A 20239-nucleotide genomic window follows, 5' to 3' on the forward strand; every position below is an offset into this window, starting at 1 on the left:
ATATTTAAAAATCATGTTATTCGTGTTCATAAATATTACTTATCTTTCAAAATACAAATCTTAACGACTAATAGTCTATAACAATGGTAATAATAATAATAATAATAATAATAATAATAATAATAATAATAATAATAATAATAATAATAATAATAATAATAATAATAATAATAATAATAATAATAATAATAATAATAATAATAATAATAATAATAATAATAATAATAATAATAATAATAATAATAATAATAATAATAATAATAATAATAATAATAATAATAGTAATAATAATAATAATAATAATAATAATAATAATAATAATAATAATAATAATAATAATAACCATCATCATCATAACATATCAGTATTAATAATAGTAATAGTAATATAGTAATCTATAATAAAAATAAAAATAATATCAACTATACAAAACTGTAAAAATAATGAAAGAAGTTATTAATACCACTTTATATATATTTAGGAGTAAAATGTTACGTTCATTCTTTCCTTTAATCTCTGTCAGGCCATTATATTAAAACTGACAAATTTACAATCTATGTATTCTCTTTTTGTCTATATATATATATATCTAGAATTTTAGAATATAGTACACATATGCCATATAGAAATACAGAGTTTGCATCGAATTTTTTATTTCTTCGTAAATGAACATTCCATTTCAAACTATATCTTACAAAGACTATTTTCATTATCACTTTTTTTTCTAAGCAAAGGCTACTTCCTAAATTTACGATTAAATTAAAAAGAAGTCTTTCATTAACTATCCAAATGATACATTTTAGGAAAATTTGTATCATTTATTCTAAGTTTACATGGAAACATCAATATATGATGAAATAAAACTAAGTCGTACGCAATATCTGTATTTACACTACGCACCTCCGTTTTACTATTAGCTTTTTATATTATTAAGGAGGCCATGCCAATAAACGTTATCATATAACAATGGAAAATATTAAAGATGGGGTGTATGTAACATACGTTATAGTGTATGAGCTAATCTTTCAAGTATTGGATATCTGAAAAAAAATGTTTAACGTAAATTAATTAATTAATAGAAATCGTTAATGTTAGTTGAATCGAATTACATACTTAAATTATATTGATTACGTATACAATTCATACTGGATTTGACTGACTAGATGTTGTTCTACACTGTGCTTCAAGTGACCTGAGTTTTTCAAGCCTGTGCATTGGATCCAGTAGACTTTTTTCTTCTATTTCAGGAGTTGTAGTAGATTCTATATATAGTTAACACATCGATGCGGTATTTGATTTAGATTTAAAATAAAATTAACACTGTCTTGAGTCGATCAAGCGTAGAGCGTATGATTTATTTATATTGGATTACTAATTAATTTTTATAGATAACCTGTATTGTAATGATTCATTCTTGGTATAACTCCTTGATTTCGTCGTGCCTGATCAATTTCTCGTAATCCTTGTTCTATAAAATCCTGGAAGAACTGATGTGACTTAACTAAGAAAGGTTGAACATCTGCGTCAGGATATTGAAGTTTAAAATCATAAAGTTGCATTAAACCCTACAAAATATTAAATACAGATGGTTTAACAAAAGTTGCAAATTGAGATCATATAATAATTTAAATAATAAGAAATGCAATGACAAACCTCTTGCATGTGTTCTTTTGATCCAATTTTTTTAAAGATTTCTGCCAATTGTTGATGAGTAGATTTTGATAAATGTTTTTGCATCTTCGCTGTATTATTGCTTTTTGACATTGGTCTTGACGCAGTGTTTATTTCATCTGGTTTAAATGTCTATAAAATATATAAGTTCAATAATTCACAAAATTATCTTTAAATATTATAGCAATCATTTATACTTACAGCAATTAATCTTATTAAATAAGAATGTAATTCAGATTCATTTGTGTTATTTATTTTTGTCAGATGAGTGAGTATTGTGCTTCCCTTAACACGTGTCATACTGTGAAGAACTGTTTTTATCGTTCTTAATGGAGTATCAGACCAACGCTTCTTCCACCAAGTAGTTGGATAATCCTATAAATATAAATACATATAATCTTCTTGTGTACAAGAAATATTATAAATACAAAATACAGTAAACGAACCTTCAAGAATTTATGAACTTCTAAAAGAATAGTATCATAATCCAAATCTGCTGCCCAATTTGGGAATGTTTTCACAATTTTCCACAAACATTTCATCACCAATTCTTCATATTTGGGAGGAGCGTTTGATTCAGCACACGCATGAAGTAGTTCTATTAATACACTAAAATATAAATAATGTAAATAACAAAAATGTAAAAAATAATATTTATTCTCTATAAAGTCATATTTATGTGCACCATAAAGATTATTTCTATAATATTACATTTGATATAACTTACCATATAATTGTTGTGTGATTTGAATTATCGATTATTTTAACAACTATATTATTTACTACTCTGATATATGCTTCTGCTTCTTGTAAACGTTCTAATTTACATTCTGCCAGTAAAGTAATCATTTGTTCAACAAGTTCTTTTAAATGTATCAGTGGAACATTTTTAGCAAGTATTCCAGTATCATAAAACTAAAAAAAAATTGATAATATTAAACATTACACTATAAATATATTTTATTATAAAAATAAAATACTTAATATTCTTATTTCTTACCGTAAGTATCACCATAAAGGTATTTCTAAATCCTTTAGATACATCTGCACTTCCTTGATGTAAAGGATATGTTTGTAAAAATTTTAACTGCATATTCACTGAACTAATAAATTTATCTTCTCTCGATTGTAATAAACAAGCTTTGTGTGATCTTAGTAACTGCAAACAAATAAGAAGAAATTATATTATGTTAGAAATTAAATTATAACACTATTTTTATATAATACTAACATTGTCAATACTATTCATTGATTGTATTGCTGTAGGTAAATCGAGACTAGCCATTGCAAGTATAGTACGTTCAACATTATCTTCTTTGGAATTAGATGGTCCTTCGGGTAATACTGTTGCTGATTTTGGTATCAACAATTTTGGAGGTGATATTGGTATCATTCTATAATACATTATAAATAAATAAATAAATAATATTGTATCATTTACACATTATAACTAAATTTACTTACTGAGTTTTATGAGGATTAAGATTAATTGGTTCATCGATATCAGATATAGTAGTATCCTGAAGAACAGGATTCCTAAATTTTACTGGAGCAATCGATTCAATTTTTTGTAGAAAATCCATGTCCAATCCAAATGGTCCAATTGCTTCTGTTTGTCCTATTGGAATTGGATTCCTATAAACATATCAATATATTAAAACATCTGCAATGAACTTTATAAAAATAATAAATTTCAATTCAAACTTGATACAAATATTTGATACCAAATAATCATAATTACAAAGTACTACTATTAAATAATAGTGAATGTATGTTTTTTTTATACCATTTCATACTACATTTAAAATTATATCTTTTGTTATTTTCCATTATACTGAATTAATATTCTATAAGTAATTAAACTATTAATGTGTTAAGTACAATATTTGTATGTATATTATTTAGTGCAAAATAATAGAAAGTTATATAAATTAATGATCCATTCTTACAAAACACAACAGGATTTTTTTAATAATTTATATAATACCAATTTATCTTACTTTTTTTTTTATAATAGAATGATATTTACATGACATGCAGATTACACAAAGCTATTATTAAATGATAGCTCAGTAGTTATTAATAACGAAGTATTAATAAATAGAAAAAGAATTTATGATATTGTTATTACTTTCTACTCATTCAAAAAGTAAAATAAAACATAAAAGGGAAAAAGTACAAAAAAAAATGTTGTACATTACAGGAATTTTATAGCAAACAATTAGCCCAACACCATAATATTTCATACTGAAAGTAAAAAAAGAAGTTATTAAGAATCACAAACATGTTATCATCTTGATCATTTTTAGGAGGTAGATGAGTATCTTGATTAAGTTCCTTCTTTATTTCACAAGTTGACTGCACAACTATACAGCGTTCCTTTGATTGTTCAGTATCAATTTCTGCTTTTTCGGCTGTTATAACTTTCGTCCTGCAAGATTGTTAAAAAGCAAGCACATGCGAACATAAATAAATTAATAAAGGCAATATTATGGGCTGAAAGATATTTGATATATTTTTAATTATAAGAAAAAAAAAAAAAAAAAAAAAAAAAAATTATCTCTTTTCGCGTATACCACCATAATATTGTTTTTATGAAGATAATAAACAATATATACATTCAGTTTTAAATATTGAAGCATGCTAAGGCTTTTCGCACTTTCTGAAAGCACGTATACAATAGACAGAAATCTAATGAAATAGAGAATGTAAATAAAAATAATGTATTCTTTAAACTTACAGATTATTAGTCATTTCATCTTCTTCATCCTCCTGTTCTGGAATTTCTTCATTTTCTTCTTTATAGTCACTTTCTACATCTTCCGTTAGTGGAACAGTGTCTGTAATTGTAGGTACAATTCTGGTAGAAGATGCTGATTTTACGGGGCGATTTTTTGCTGCCCTTTTGATACGTTCATCCAATAATGATTGATCCTTTTCTGATATCTATGTTAAATGAATATTATAAAAATAATATTTTTAAATAAGAATGATGAATGATTAGATTAAAAACTTAAAGTTTTATTTGAACAACTTACCTGACCAACTAGTTTAGTTATTTTTTCACCTTCAAGAAAATATGCTTGTACGATACAATTTAAAGCAGCATTGCGAACAGAATTATCACGATCTGCTATTTGTTTAGCAACTTCTTTTAATGCTGCTGCCGGAGATGGTTGACATACACTAACTCCATAATTTTCTATAAGTGACCCTAATTGATCTAAACATCCTGAAAATTATTTCTTTGATTAATAAAAAAAAAAAAATTGCGATTTTTTTTATTTTACTTCGTTAAAAAATGTATTAAATTCATATTTTCATTAAAATGTTATGAGTACCTGTTCTTTGACGAGCATTCTTTGATTTTAGGCCTTCCATTACATATGAAAATAACTTACTGACAGGATATACAAGTGCTATTTGTTTAAATAATGCGCGCACGCCATTACGCACAGCGTCTTTCGGATCTCCTATCTAAAAAAAAAAAAAAATATTCATCTTATTATTTCATTTATTATATTATATATGATGATTCTTAATAATGAAATACATTAAAGTTTGGTGATATACCTTAATAATAAGATATGGAATAAATGATGCGGCTTCATTTTCTAACATGTGATACTGATCATCTATCAATAAATTAAAAACAGTTTGCAAATAATCCAGACCCTTTAATAACACAGAAGGATTAGTATCAAAGAATCTCAAAGTCAACCATTTAAGAATAAGATCAAGATTTGAAACCAATGCTTTACTGTTGCCAGGAATATCCTAAAAAATAAAATAATATATTTACAATGTAAAATCTTTAAATAATTGCACAAGTATTTTCATTAAAATATTCACCTCTGTTAATGATTCAATAGCTTTTAAATGATATCGAAAATCAGAATGAAACATATTCGTCATTAAAGTTTTGTTCACATTTGCCGCAGTCATAAGTTCTTTAAGTAGTTCCACAAATTCTTCCCTTGGTGTTGTGAAATTCCATTTTAAAACTTTCAATTTTTGTTCATCGATGACTCGTTGATGTTTTAGATTGTTAGTTACTAGCAAAGGACTGTTATCAACATCTTCATCCTTTTTACGAGCACTTCCTGGTTTGGATGATGCTCCTCCCTATAATATTAATGATATCAATTATTTAAGAAATGAATAAAGTAATTATCTCAAATATGAAAAGTATTCAATAAATCAAAAATATAATAAACCTTTGGTTTAACCACTGCTTTAGCTATTTTTGCAGCACCTCCACTTTTCACAGTTTTTTGTATATTTTCATCTGATAATTGTTTCTTAGATAAGGGTTTTATAGGTAAATTAGGTCGAGATTTATCTAGAGCAGCGAGTACAACTGTTCTTGAGCCAGGCTGTAATTAATAATTTTAAATAATTTGATTATCGTTGTATGCGAAATATATAAAATAACTTTTCTTTTATTAACATCATTACTTTTATGACGCAACCGATATAAACTTTACTATAATATATAAAATATATAAAATATACATTTTACTAGAAAAATTATTTTCAAACATAAATTTATAATTTTCCAATGTAATTTATACCTTTAATTTTTCTGTATTTCTAGCCATTGCTTCATAAGAAAGATGAATCATGAATCCAAGTACAGCTTCTTGAGCATTTTTTCTTACATCAGAATTTCTATCTTCTAAATTATTATATAAATGAGGTATACAAACAAGAAGTTCTTCTTTTGGTATTTGTTTTACAGGAACTAAAGAAAAAAGAAAAGAAAACAGGAATTGAGATATTTGATATAATAAAATATAACATTATCATTATTGAAATAAATGCTTACTTAATGGTAACTTTTGGGATAACCAATTCCACAATTCAGCTCTTAGTGTTGGCGATCCAGATTTTAGAGCATCTCCTATAATTTCTCCATCAAAGAATTCTTTGTAACCGCATTGTTCTCCCCATGTATCGATACATGAAATTGCAGCAGTTCTTATCCAAACCTAAAATACATTTTTGTAAAATATAAAAAAAACATCATTCAAATTATTAAAAATTAATAAAACTTATTATAAAAATATACTAACCTTACTATCTCCAAGACATTGTATGAAACCAGGTAATAAAATTCTTAAATGTTGTTTTGCTGATGTACCTAATGACATGGCTAACGTTTGGCATATACCTAAAGTTGATTGTGCAATTTTACTATTACTATCGACTAATCGCAATGCTAATCCTTGTGGTAAATCACCAATAGAGCCCTTTATATATTTTGATTCATTCAATATAGCACTTATTTTTTGTAACCCTTCATTTCGTACCTATTTTTAAAAATATAAAGATAATTATAAATATTTCTTATAATCAATTGTCATAATCAAGAGAACAAAGTCTTAAATTTACCTTCCAATTCTTATCAGACAATTCACTAAGAAGACTTTCTGTAATTTGACTGCTAATGTCAATCCGTGGAATTAAGTCATTTATATTTTGGTCATTATTTTCAACTTTTTCATTAATCTCAGTTTCATCACCATCGTCACTTTTAATTTTCTTATTTTTTGCACCTCGTATAGGTACAGGTGGATTTTCTCCATTATGCTAAAATATGAAGTGAAAATAAAGTATAATTTAGGTCGTGTTAATAATTATATATAACATGCATTTAATAGTATATAATCCTTTAATAGTATATAATCCTTAAATAAATTATATTTACTTTTTCGCATTCTTGTTCAATTTGTTGTTTGAGAGATGGTTTTTCATTATCAAAAAATGTTAGCAGTTGTCTTCCCATATATAAATATAAAGTGCCAATTAATGTTATAGCAGCAGTACGTACACCAGGATTAGTTGCTGCTACTGCTTTCTTTATATTGTCTATTAAAGATTTGACATTAACTCTGTAACATAAATATAATATATATTATAAAATGTATAAACATAAAATTATCTTCAAAGTATTAGATGAATACGTACGTGCAGCCAAATTCCATAAGACCCCTACTTAACCAAAGCAATGTTTCTTGTTGAACTTTGGGATTTTTTTGATTAAATGCAAAAGCAAGTATTTCATTCGCTACATATTCAAAACTAGTAGCACTTGCTATCGATAAAAGTGTCTCAGATGCAATTGGACTATTTTTTGCATCTCCTAATTTTTCTGTTATATCTATAATGCAATATCCAGAAACAGTGCTGAAAATATAATAATAATAATAATAATAATAATAAAAATAATAATAATAATAATAATAATAATAATAATAATAATAATAATAAAGTAATATATACACATTACAGTTCAATATTAATATGAAAGATATATAAATTATATAACACTATTATACAAACCATGAAAATGGATAATTTTCTGCCAAAGTTTTTATAATCTCCAATCTGTGTTTGAGGACTTGAAAGTTCATGTCTTTAAGGCCAGATTTCTTTGCCAATGTTCTTACAATGACTTGTGTAGATACATCTGTTGATTCCATATCCTTTACAATCTATAAAAAAAAAAAAAAAAAAAATAAAAGTATAAATATTTTATAAATTCTTTTAAAATTTCAGATAAGAAAAAAATATTATTTGTAGTACTTGAGAAAGTTGTTCAACAGCAGACAATCGAGTTTTCCAATTACTATCTACAAGTCCCGAAATTACTTCACTTGGTAATATTTGTGAAGCCATTTCCTCTATTTCTTCAGCACTGTAATCTTTTTCTACTTTCACATTTGAAGATTTCTTAGAAGCTATAATAACAATATCATATATATATATATATATATGTATTATGTAATAAATATACACTCGCGTACACGCGAGTACGTGTGTGTATTATATGTTTAGAAAAGAATGTTTATCTTAGATATTAAATTTACCTAAATTTGTTGAAGAAGAAGCGATTGGTTTTCTTGATAAACCTTGTTTAGTCGTATTAGTATTCGACCTTTTCATTAGTTTTGTTTCATTTTCTTTTGGTTTTGTATTTTGCTCGACTTTAGCTGGTGCTGTTTTGGGCCTAGGCTTTGAAGGCTTTTGTGCAGGTGGAAGTTTAACTATTATAACAACCTTTTCTGCACATTCTTTGATCTGAAATATAACAGAAAGAAATTATAAATATTATTAAAAATTTTCTTTATATTTGTTTCTTTCAATAATTGATCAAATAAATAAGAAATGATACTATTAAAGTATGTACCTTAGTCATTTTTAAATTATCTATGTCTGTCAAAAATGGCATCATTGCTTTTTCTCCAACTAATTTCATCGCTGTTGCAATTGCTTCTGCTGAATTATCCCTAACAGTAGGATCTGAAAATAACATAATATATCATTTGTATAATAAATATTTTAGATTATTTTTATATAAAAGTTCAATGGACATAAATATATTAAGTTAATAAATTAAGTATACCTGGTTCATTCAATGTTTTTAAAAGAGTCGTTGTATATGCCTTTAATAACTTTTTATTTAAGCTCGGTGAAGGAGTACGAGCAAAACATCTTGCTAAATAGGCAGCAGTTTCTGCTTTTACAGCAGGATTTTTATTTTCTAACGCAGCAAGTGTATCTTCCAGTATAAGATCGATTGTTATCTAATACATACGGATTTAATATTTTCAATCATTCACAATAAGAAATAAGAAATATAAATACTTACACTAAGAAAAATTGCATCTGCAGCTTCTCGAAGCGCTTGTACAACATTTTGTTTCTTTTCGCGAAATTTTTCTAAAATAGCCGCCAAACACGATGTGGCATAAGATTGAAATCGTTTTCTCAAACCTGTGGCTAAACCAGTCAAACATTTTCCTGCTAATGCAACGACCAATACATTTGTATCTTTAGATATTACCTATAAATAAATAAATATTGTTATTGCTCCTTAGGAATAATAATTATTATGACGTTTAATCAAAAAATAATATTGAAATTATTAAAATATACATACCTTTTTCAATGCTTTTACTACTTCTCCATAGTCACCATTTTCTAATCTCGGATTTGATACAAGTTTTTCTAAAGCCTCTAAGGCTTCTTTTCTCTCTTGCCATTTCTTAGCTTCTAACTTTTCATAAAAGTCTTTAGGTAATTTAGAAAGTATGTCAACAGGTTCTAGTAATTCATATGGATCTATGTCTGGTGCTACGTCTCTGTCAATTTCTTCTTTCTCACCTGTAAAAATTATCCATCTTGTACATTAACTTGATAAAATTAAAAATAAATGAACAGATTACCTTCACTATCGTCACCCATTATTGGATCGCTAACACATGTTGTTTTTGGTTTTTGTGATTTTAAGTAACGTTTAGGTACAGCTTTTTCATTTCCTAAATTATTAAATTCTGTCTCTAATTCTGTAATGTGTACTGGTTTTAAAGTATTCAATTGTTGCTTCAATGGAATACCTATCCATCTGTATTGTTATTTCATACAAACATATTAACATATAAGAATTATAAAAGAATACATAAAATATTAAAAACTATTAATTTTTCTACATACCTGTACATTTCAATGACCAATGCTTTACCTTCTTCTCTAACCATTTTATCTCTATCTTCTAAAAAACTAGGTATCTTCTTTATTAGAGGCTTGACATTAATAACTTTTGATCCAAATTCACTGTCGAATATAAAATTTAACTAAATGTTAAACATCTATCATAGATGTTATGCAACAATATTTTTGATTTTTAATTTAATTTTTAATTTACCTTAGACTAAGAGTCAAAGCAGCAATACATGCAGATACAATTTTTGGATTTTTTGCCTCTGTTCCTTTCAGTAACTCTTCTTGTACTGTTTCATGTTTTTCTATTTCTATATACATTAATGTTATTTGCACTGCTAAATCTTTCGTTTTAGCTTTAGGTGCAGCAATACATTTAGTCACTATACCATTCATAACTTCACCAACCGTTCTAAAAATATATAATATAATGTAAAAATAGAAGGAATAAATTATCATTTAAAATGATATTAAATCTTTCATTACATTATCATAAAATTATTTTTATTTTGCAAAATATTTATAACTTACTTTCCTGCAACAGCTGCATTTTCTACAAAAGCTAACACTGCCTCTAAGCCTTTCTCTTGTGCCGCAGCATTACTATCCAATACAAACTTTTTAACAAAGCCTAAAAATTTATTCCATTCTGGCGATTTTTCATCGTCTATGCATTGAAATGTTTTTACACATTCTTCATATCCATGTAATCTTGCTCTCCATGACTATAAACAAGAAAAATAAAGAGAAAAAAAAAAAAAAAGAAACAAATAAATATATTGTTTATATCAATATATTAATAAAAATAAATATTAGTATTAATACCTTATGTACACAACGTTCTTCTAATGGCAATTTTACATACTCCGTATCTTGCTCCATATTTTGGGACCTGATTAATTATAATATCAATTATGATAATTTCAACATGAATACTTAAGATGTATATTCATCTTTACAACTAATGACTAATAGATGTACTATATATATCATATTGCTTAGTAGTCTTTTCAATAAGGATTCTTCCTTGCATCACACAGTAGCGAAATATAACGTAGTCACGTGATCATTCGCGCGACCGCAATAAGGAGATGCATTACTGTACGTCAGGAAAAAAAAAATGTCAGCATTTTACTAATAAATTATTATTAGATTAATCTTTATGTAATTTATTAAGGGGAAAAAAAAATAAAGAACAATTTTTTCTGAACCGATTAAAATTTTAACCTATGAAACGATTATGATATATGATATTAACCTATCATATGAATTCAAAGATGGTCATTTGAAAAAATTCATTTTCCAACAATTCTGTGAACAAATATAATTTTCAATTAATTATTATCATTTTATAATGGTCATAATTAATAAAAATCCAATGCTTGTTTGTAAATTGAGAATCATATTTAATTTGAAAATGGCGCTAAAAAATATATCCATACAAAGGATACTAAAAAGATAATACAAAGCATAGATGGAAGGGATTATCATAAACTGAAATCGTTATGCCTTTTGTTCGGCAAATTTTTATTGAATATTTTTCCTTTTGTTTGACTTTTAGTAACTGAATGACTACGTTCTATTGTAAGGAAATCGTATGTTTTCTTTGCAATTTTTATGAATGCATATGTATATCAAATAATCGATCTGCTCAGTACAGTAGTTAGGGCAGGGAGAACAAGAGGGTTTCTCTTTTACATATGTTTTATGCATGTGTTCATCTGTTCGAGAATTCTTATAGTCGCATTTGAAACTAACAATTTTTTAGTATAATAATATCATAATGTATATACGAAGTTATATTACGTTAGACTCTAAGAATAAGAATCGACATGAATGAAAAAAAAAGGTTAAGAAAGAAGAACCAAGTAACATATGTAATTAAGGTTATCTCTGACTTTTAACATAATATTAATTAGTATAAAACATGCTGCACCAATGTACTGTTTGCATCGATTGTTTATAAATAAAGAACTATTATGTTTTTTTCTTACTTTAAAATAATTACAGGATATTAGGAGCTTTTGCATTACATTTTGAATATAAGTTTCAATTGTAAAGAGATACAAGTATATCATAATAGTTATACATTTAAAATGAAAACTGTGTAAATGTATAAAAAGAATTATAGATGGTTATAATAAAGATAGGATATAAAGAAATTCAAGATTCGATATTGTCTCTAGTTTGCACGGTAACAATTTTTATTTGCATTATATTTAACTTGTTCTAAATGAATTTCTGTAATATAAAGATTTAGATAATAGTTGTTTTAAAACCAATCATTATATGAAATCCCCATTCTGTATAAGTTATAAATTTTGAAATATGATACTGCATATATAACAAAAGTTAATAAACAAATGAATTTTTCCAAAACTTTCAAATATATTTTGCTTTATGAGATAGATATGTCCAAAGAATGATTTTTCAATGAATATATATTTTGTATTCTATTAATATAATATAAGAAGTCTTTTCTAATAAATATTTTCAAAAGTAGCATTTAATATAAAATAGAAAAATGCAATAAAAATATATGAAATAAAAATGAGAATATTACTCATATTTCTAAGATGATGTTGAATGCATAATCATAATTCTTAATTTTTGTCTTCGTACGTATTAATTAATTTCTTTTATTTCATATTAAATGTTACGTTTGTTAATATTTATTTGAAGTAACTTCTATATATTTATGACATATAAAATATATTTTCATGATGAAAATTATCTTCTAAATGTATCTATCTTAAAAAACAAAATATGTCTAAAAATTCTTAAATAATTACTTTGTTTTGTGTCACATTGAGAAATTTATATATCTACATTGTAATTAATCATAAAAAAAAGATATTCTTATTTTACAATATAAATGAATTATTATTTGTTAATATACATACAAGAATATAAAAAAAAATCAATGAACATAAGATCATATTGTATTTTGGAGATATTCCAAAATTTGATATTAAGTTGAAAATAGGAAGATAATTATAGATAAAATTAAATGGAACAATGTTGTAAATTAATATCAAGTATGTTCGAATATTGAAGGGATAAATTTGAAATTTATTTGTTAAAAAAAAAATAAAAAAAAAAAGAAATTATTAATATCACAATTGCAAGACAATGTTTTTACGTTGTACATACACGTTGACGACATTTTATAACGTAAAAATATTTGTATGAAAGAGTCTTAGAAGACGTAATGAATGATATAAACCGTTGCTCTGTAAGTGGTACTCACCTTTTGAGAAGACGTTAAAAAAAGGTCCCTTCACAGAGCTCGTTAGATTCTTCAATGAATTCGTTTTGTATTTCCTTATATAGCCTGTTTTAAACGAATTGTTAATAGAAAGGAAATACTAATGATTACGTTAGTTTGATGATTTCTATAAAGGCTTGATTGCCACTAGACATGTAACAGTCAATTTTCAAACATACGTGATTCTACCTTTAACCGTCAAACGTGAATGCAAACAAAAAGATTGCTTGCGATACTTTCCACACAACAAATTGTAGAATCTCATCAATCTAGTTGGTTAGTCGTAATCCCAATAGATGGCATTAAAGTGATCCGCCATAGACGTAGCGATATGATCATATTCTTTTCACTTTTAATTATTACATCTGTAACTTATTATTGATTATCTTTTTATTAAAGCAATTACAATCAAAAATATTGCAATATAAAATATAAATATTCATTAGTTATCAATAACAAAGAAAAAGTAATAATATCAAAAAAAAATAATATAAAATAATACATACATGATAGTTGACTCTTTTCAACATTTTAATAAAAGATAGAGAATGTATAGAAAATATAATAAATTTTTATTTTTTTTTTTATCTTATTTCGTGGATAAAAAAAGCACTGTTATATTTTATTCTTACTTGTATTGGCTTTGATCAAAATCTTGAAATTTTAAGTTATTTCAATTGCCATGATGTAATACAAATGAATTTTCTTCTAATCTATAATTGATAGAATCATTTCACTATATTATGTATATAATTAATAACGTAAGAAAAAGTGAAAAATTTTTAATAAAATAAGAGTAATTTCATGTTATTGCGATTCTAGACCATTTGCATTTGTAAATATATTATTTTTTCTTTTCTTTTCTCATTTACTTTTTTTAAATGTGTATGTATATATATATATATATATATATATATATATATATATATATATATATATATGTATTAAATGATCTGATAATTAACGTCATTTAATTTCTCTTTCATTTTTATTACATATTTCATTATAATATTTTGATTGGCAAATAAATTAATAGTTTTTACTTAAATACTGTACATCGTTCGTAAATAATATACAAACATAATGCAGTGTTAACAATCACAAAATATTCATTTTTCAATCTAACTTGAATTGATTTAAATAATAACTAAAGAATTAACGACATTTTTACAAATTTAATATTGTTAATAGAAAATATTCAATTTTTTGTTGTTTTTGTACTTATATAAATAAGAATCGATAAAAAAATTCCAAAGAAAAAAAAAAAAAAAAAAAAGAAAAGAAAAGTACGAAAATATACTTTGATCAATCATCATAGAATTTGACATGTAAATAACAATAATAGTAATAACTGATAATTTCGTATATGTGCCTCATGCAATCGAAATATTTTTAAATACATTTTTGTTCTTCCTTTTTTTTTTTTTTTTTTTTTTTCCTATTGAATAATAACCTCATCTTACAATATAAACTAAATTTTTTTTGCAAATTTCTTTTTTGCATTTTAACGATTTTTTTTTTTTTGAACAAAATTAATAATATTTATCGAGATTCCAAATATTTCAATATATACATTACTAATCTTTTAAATAATCTCCCGATATTTTCGATAAGATGTTTATTATTTTAATCAACGAATTGACGATTTCTATCATTTAAATGATTTCCTTGTAAAAGTATAACCTGCGAGGTAGGCTCGTGAAAGAAGAGCTTATCATTATTTTGCTTCTCTACAGCCGTAATTACTTTGCAAGGCATATATTGTTGACTAATAGATTTATCGTTATTATGAAAATAAATAGGGATTCTCTGTGTGTTTAGATCTTTTTCAATGGCCAAATATTTCGTTGGTTGGTCAGTGTTTGAAATTATTGCGCACTCATTAGCTCGTTTTTGTTCGTGTACAGAATTTAAGGAACTGACATATGTGTTTTGTGAGTCGTTCAATGTTAATAATTTAAGATTCTGTAGCTCACTAAATGCATATATATGTGGATCATTTTCACGGAACATAAATTGAACATTTTGCGACGTAATAGGAACATCAGATTGCTGTATCATAGATTGACCAGATAGCGTTTGTTCATACGCGGTCAAATTATTAGATTTTGTTATTAAATCTTGATTAAATAATTTTTGTTCAGTAGAGGATTTCATCGATTGATTTATAATTTGAAAATAAATGGGTTTACTCTCATTGTTATCCTGACAATTTTGTGTCGTAATATATTTGTCGCATTGTGACGGATTTATAAATGTTACTTCGGGTTGATATATTCGATCAGGTTTCGTCGACTTCAGTAATAAAGATTGATTATCATTCTGTATTTCCTGTCTTAAAATTTGACAATGTTTAGAATGATTGATGTCCGTTGTTCGATGAACACCCGTAGTTTGCGTTTTATCGTGATCTTGAGAATAATGCGATTGCATCGATGCATCGCCATTAAGTAATATACCTTTTGAAAATGTCACGGATTTATGTGTTTTGCGAGATTTTATTGGATCTTTATTTAGATTCACTTTGTTCTTATTTTTTTTAATATTCATTTCAATGGGTATACAAAAGTCTACTGTCTGATCCGTAGATGAAGATTGTTCCTTTAATGGCATTGTATGACGTCGATTATCAAGACATTTATTTGATTTAACAAATTGAGTTTTAATTATTGAATTATCGTTCGATGATAACGACGAACAAATATTGAGATTAGAGTCGAGATTTCTTTTTGATGGTTCTTTAAAATATGCGCCGCTACATTTACCATTCAAAAGATGAGTAAGGTCGGTTATATTTGTCGGATCACAAACGGATCTTCGAAGAATTGCTGGTACGTGTTTCAAATTTTTAGTGGCTTTCCATACCATCGTACGATCATTTAGATTCGTACATATATCTCCCTCGTGTATATTGTTAGATTCCCGTATCCTATGTCTTCTTCTACGATCTTTTACAAAATCTTCAATGAATTTTTGTCTCTCTATACAATAATTATCTACCGGTATATTTGCTTTAGGAGATTTGCTGATAAATAGACAATTATCATCTTCTTCATACTCTGGTGTATCTTTTCTATCATTACTTTCTCTATGTTGATATATTTGATATTTTTGATTATTTTTAATTAGAAATTCATCATCATCTTCAAACTTTACGTTACGTTTGACATTATTTAGATTACGTTTCGCGCATCTTTGACAATTAATTTCTTTTTTATTTTCATCGTCCGTCGAAGAAGTGATCGTAGAAATAGGTCGATCAAACAATTCAGATGGTAAATGGAATTTAGATGAACGATCAACGTTCATCTTCTTAACGTCTTTAGACACTTTCTTCGGTACAGAAAATAGAATATTATTTAGTTGCGTTTTATTATCGACTTCACGATGAAATTTTGGCGAAATTTCAAAATGCGAATCCTCAACAATGTCGGCCGTTAATGATTCCGAATGATCGGAAGATATATAAGATTCTGATTGTATATTTAATAGATTTTTATTATCGTTTCCATTTATTGGGGATTTAAATGTATTTTCATTTTTTAAATCATCGAAATAATCGTTAATATTAACATTCGGTCGTGAAAAATGTTGTCTCATAGCATCCGCGTGCATATGTTTAAGATTTTCTTTAACTTTTAGAATTGGATCTGAAAACATTTTTTGGGCCACCTATATCATATTCTTATAGTGAATTAAATTAAATTTGTATTAAAAAAAAAGTAAAAAAAAAAAAAAAAAAAATAAAATAAAATAAAATAAAATAAAATAAAATAAAAAAAGAAAAGAGGAGAAAAGAAAAAAGAAAAATAATAATTCGCATGACGTAACAATGAATTTAATAATTACCTGGCAAATCTGGAAGAATCGTCGTATTCTGATCGTCAAAATTTTCCGAACAAATAATCGCACATAATTCTTCGTAACGATACATCGCGGACCATGAAAATTTTCTCGAATTTTCTCTCAACTGACCCTTTGAAATTCTTTTTTGACATTGTATTTCTTCGTCCGACGAGACAATCCTTTCGAATAGTCTATCTTTTTTATTACAATTGACTCGTACGGTATTAGGTGAAAGTCTGAAAAAAAGAAATGAAAGAAGAAAAGAGAAGAAAAGAAAAGAAAAGAAATAGAAAAAGAGGAAAAACGGATCAAAAAAAGGATCAAAAAAAGATTACGTAGAATGCATAAAACTGCAAACTAAATCGTTGTATGAATTTAAAAAAAAATTTCTAGAGGAACTATAATCTTGTTAAATTTGTCTCGTTTATGTATATCTATATACACACATCTATATATATATATATATATATATAGGATATGTATATATGTATTTCTCGTACTAAAAGAGGATCGAATTATATAGGTCAAATATAAAAAAGAAAAGCCGACAGCATACACGCACACACACGCGCGCGCACGTATACATACATATATATATATATATATATATATATATATATACATAACTGTATAGCTATGTTATATATCACGTTAGAAATGAAAAACGTACTCGAGTACATCTTCGGATCTTTCTGATGAGTCTTGATCTAAAAATTTCGCTATCTCTCCTTGTACTCGTGCTTTATAAAATTTATTCGAAGTTAATTTTCCTGAAATCGATCATCAATGTCATTAATTTATTTAATATTTCATATTAATTAATTTAGTAAACATTTAAATTGTATATACACACATATACGCACACCGCGCGCGCACATATACACGCGCGCGCGCTCGCACGCATACACACATAAAAGCACATACCTTTTCTTACTTCTTTGCCCTTTGCTCCGTTTCTGTAAATCCCGATTAACTGCGTCAAAGACAAAGATAATACATATAATATATTATTAACATATTTTCGACTATATTATTATATTCTTATATCTTTTCGATGTTGATTATTTACGTGTAGTTTGATTAAAATTATAAAATGTGATTGAAAGTAATTATAATTCATTAAGAAAGAAAAGCATTTTTTTTTCTTTTTATATCTACATGGAAATAATAATAAAAGATATATATATATATATATATATATATATATATATATATCTAAATCGAAATAATTCACGATAGCGCCATTTCGAATTAATTTCTTTTTTTCTCTTCTTCTATTTATATTCTGAGACAAACATATAATTTATATACATGTTGTATGTAAACGATGTATAATACGCAAATAGAGAAAAGAAGTAGAAATTCGACGTATGTTGAAAATGAATAGATCGAGATCGGAATATACATAATTACAATCGAATATCATTGTTTACTGTATTCATATTGGTATTTTGTGTAAACGTGATTTTTTTATTTAATCGTTATCAATAACGTAATCGTTTAAAGAAGAAAATAAAAGAAAAAAAAAATAAAAAGAATAAACCAGTGATAATACAAAATAGAAAAGAAATTATTATTTGTTAAATATTATTAAAAATAATTTGTTAAATATTACACTTTTGTATTTTTAATAGGAATCGAACAAATATTTTATTATTACATATATACATATATACATACATATATATATATATATATATATATATATATATATATAAACTTTCGTAGTAATAAGGGACAGAAGTTTTCATCCTTAAGCTATCAAGTTTTAATGTTTTTCTTATTAATTTTTTTTTTTTATAAAAGACAAAGTATCGTATACGCTTTTGATATTTGAAATAACTTCAAATAGAGAAATGTATTTTATAATTTACCTACCGAATCTTTTGACGCTTCCAAAGCATTTCGATGCAATTTTTCAAGATCCTTCTTGCGTTTCTTTCTTTTAGGCTTTATCTCTTGTTTCTTGTAATCACCAATTTTTTTTTTATTATTACGATTTAACAATGCGATATCCTTTCCTAACTTTCCCATTTTCTAATATATTATTATCGCGTTTATATATATATATATATATATATATATTTACTATTTCATTATCTCATTTATCGAATTAAATGAAAATCTTAATCATCTTGTTTTGCGTCTTTCTTCTAAGAACATTAAGAAAAACGTACGAGAGACACGACTAAATTCAATACTTACATACAAATATACAAATACAATATCTATTATCCAGATTTACATATACAAATAATTTTATATGTAGTAATAACATGCAGGTGACCCGCTCTCTGGAACGCGTTTGATAAACTTGTGCTCTTTAAAATAATACGATCACTGATTGGTTCGTCTTAATCGTACATATAGAATGGTACAAGGTAAAAGATACATTTCTGCGATAAAATAAACGTCAAATATTACGATTAATTAATTTTCTTATTTTGTATACTTACACGTTATTATGAACATTGATAAAAATTCTTAATAGGAAATATAAACGAAAAAAAAATATGAATCGTAAAAATTTGTTGTACAGATTCGACCAATCAATAATCACCGTAGCACTTGATGGTATTGTTCGATTCGTCGACGAATCAAATGAGAGAATCTTGTATCCCTTCGCGAATCAGATCATCGTATTATATAGAATCGTTTAATTTCCAGAAATGTTTACTATTCGATTATTCCTATGTATCCATATCCATATATATATATATATACATATTATCGTATCAAATATTATTTTTTCATTTTATTTCGTTCGATATAACAATATTCCTTCAAAATAAATTTACACCAAGTACATTATAAAATGATTTGAGAAGGAGGGGAAGTGGTAGAGAGAGAGACTTTGATTGGTCGAAGAAAGAATCGTCGGACCAATAAGGAGTTGATAATTCGGAGAATACACGATGCGCGCTCTATCGAGTCTCGTGATGGAAAGAA

At 25.8% G+C, this 20239-nt stretch overlaps 2 protein-coding genes across 5 annotated transcripts; both read right to left on the bottom strand.

Annotated features, from left to right (window-relative positions):
• Positions 1 to 404: 404 nt before the first annotated feature.
• On the bottom strand, positions 405 to 13697 carry msps (msps cytoskeleton-associated protein 5). Of its 4 annotated transcripts, none has more exons than XM_035867275.2 (37): positions 13624 to 13677; positions 13427 to 13510; positions 11002 to 11068; positions 10708 to 10901; positions 10382 to 10588; positions 10171 to 10290; positions 9903 to 10081; positions 9617 to 9840; positions 9326 to 9520; positions 9080 to 9260; positions 8864 to 8976; positions 8544 to 8754; positions 8260 to 8414; positions 8017 to 8168; positions 7642 to 7860; positions 7382 to 7565; positions 7066 to 7263; positions 6747 to 6983; positions 6500 to 6662; positions 6246 to 6415; positions 5889 to 6047; positions 5524 to 5796; positions 5245 to 5448; positions 5013 to 5148; positions 4710 to 4903; positions 4412 to 4617; positions 3956 to 4102; positions 3136 to 3306; positions 2903 to 3065; positions 2672 to 2830; positions 2399 to 2586; positions 2118 to 2280; positions 1873 to 2046; positions 1654 to 1803; positions 1394 to 1565; positions 1114 to 1262; positions 405 to 1040 (listed from the first exon to the last, which is right to left on the bottom strand). In XM_035867275.2, the coding sequence occupies exons 3-36, from the start codon at positions 11056 to 11058 to the stop codon at positions 1141 to 1143; spliced, it is 5940 nt and encodes a 1979-aa protein (XP_035723168.1). In that variant the 5' UTR covers positions 11059 to 11068; positions 13427 to 13510; positions 13624 to 13677; the 3' UTR covers positions 405 to 1040; positions 1114 to 1140. The 4 variants fall into 4 exon arrangements, with proteins under 4 accessions (XP_035723168.1, XP_035723169.1, XP_035723167.1 ...); XM_035867276.2 differs by having other exon boundaries at positions 13634 to 13658; XM_035867274.2 differs by having other exon boundaries at positions 13427 to 13697.
• Positions 13698 to 15000: 1303 nt separating this feature from the next.
• Positions 15001 to 19488, bottom strand: LOC118442185 (uncharacterized). Its single transcript, XM_035867496.2, has 5 exons — positions 19169 to 19488; positions 18215 to 18263; positions 17961 to 18060; positions 17294 to 17526; positions 15001 to 17094 (listed from the first exon to the last, which is right to left on the bottom strand). The coding sequence occupies exons 1-5, from the start codon at positions 19322 to 19324 to the stop codon at positions 15071 to 15073; spliced, it is 2562 nt and encodes an 853-aa protein (XP_035723389.2). The 5' UTR covers positions 19325 to 19488; the 3' UTR covers positions 15001 to 15070.
• Between the last annotated feature and the right edge of the window lie 751 nt (positions 19489 to 20239).

This window comes from Vespa mandarinia, chromosome 16, assembly GCF_050613455.1.
Source record: "Vespa mandarinia isolate Hongniang chromosome 16, ASM5061345v1, whole genome shotgun sequence".
Classification (NCBI taxonomy): Eukaryota; Metazoa; Arthropoda; class Insecta; order Hymenoptera; family Vespidae; genus Vespa; species Vespa mandarinia.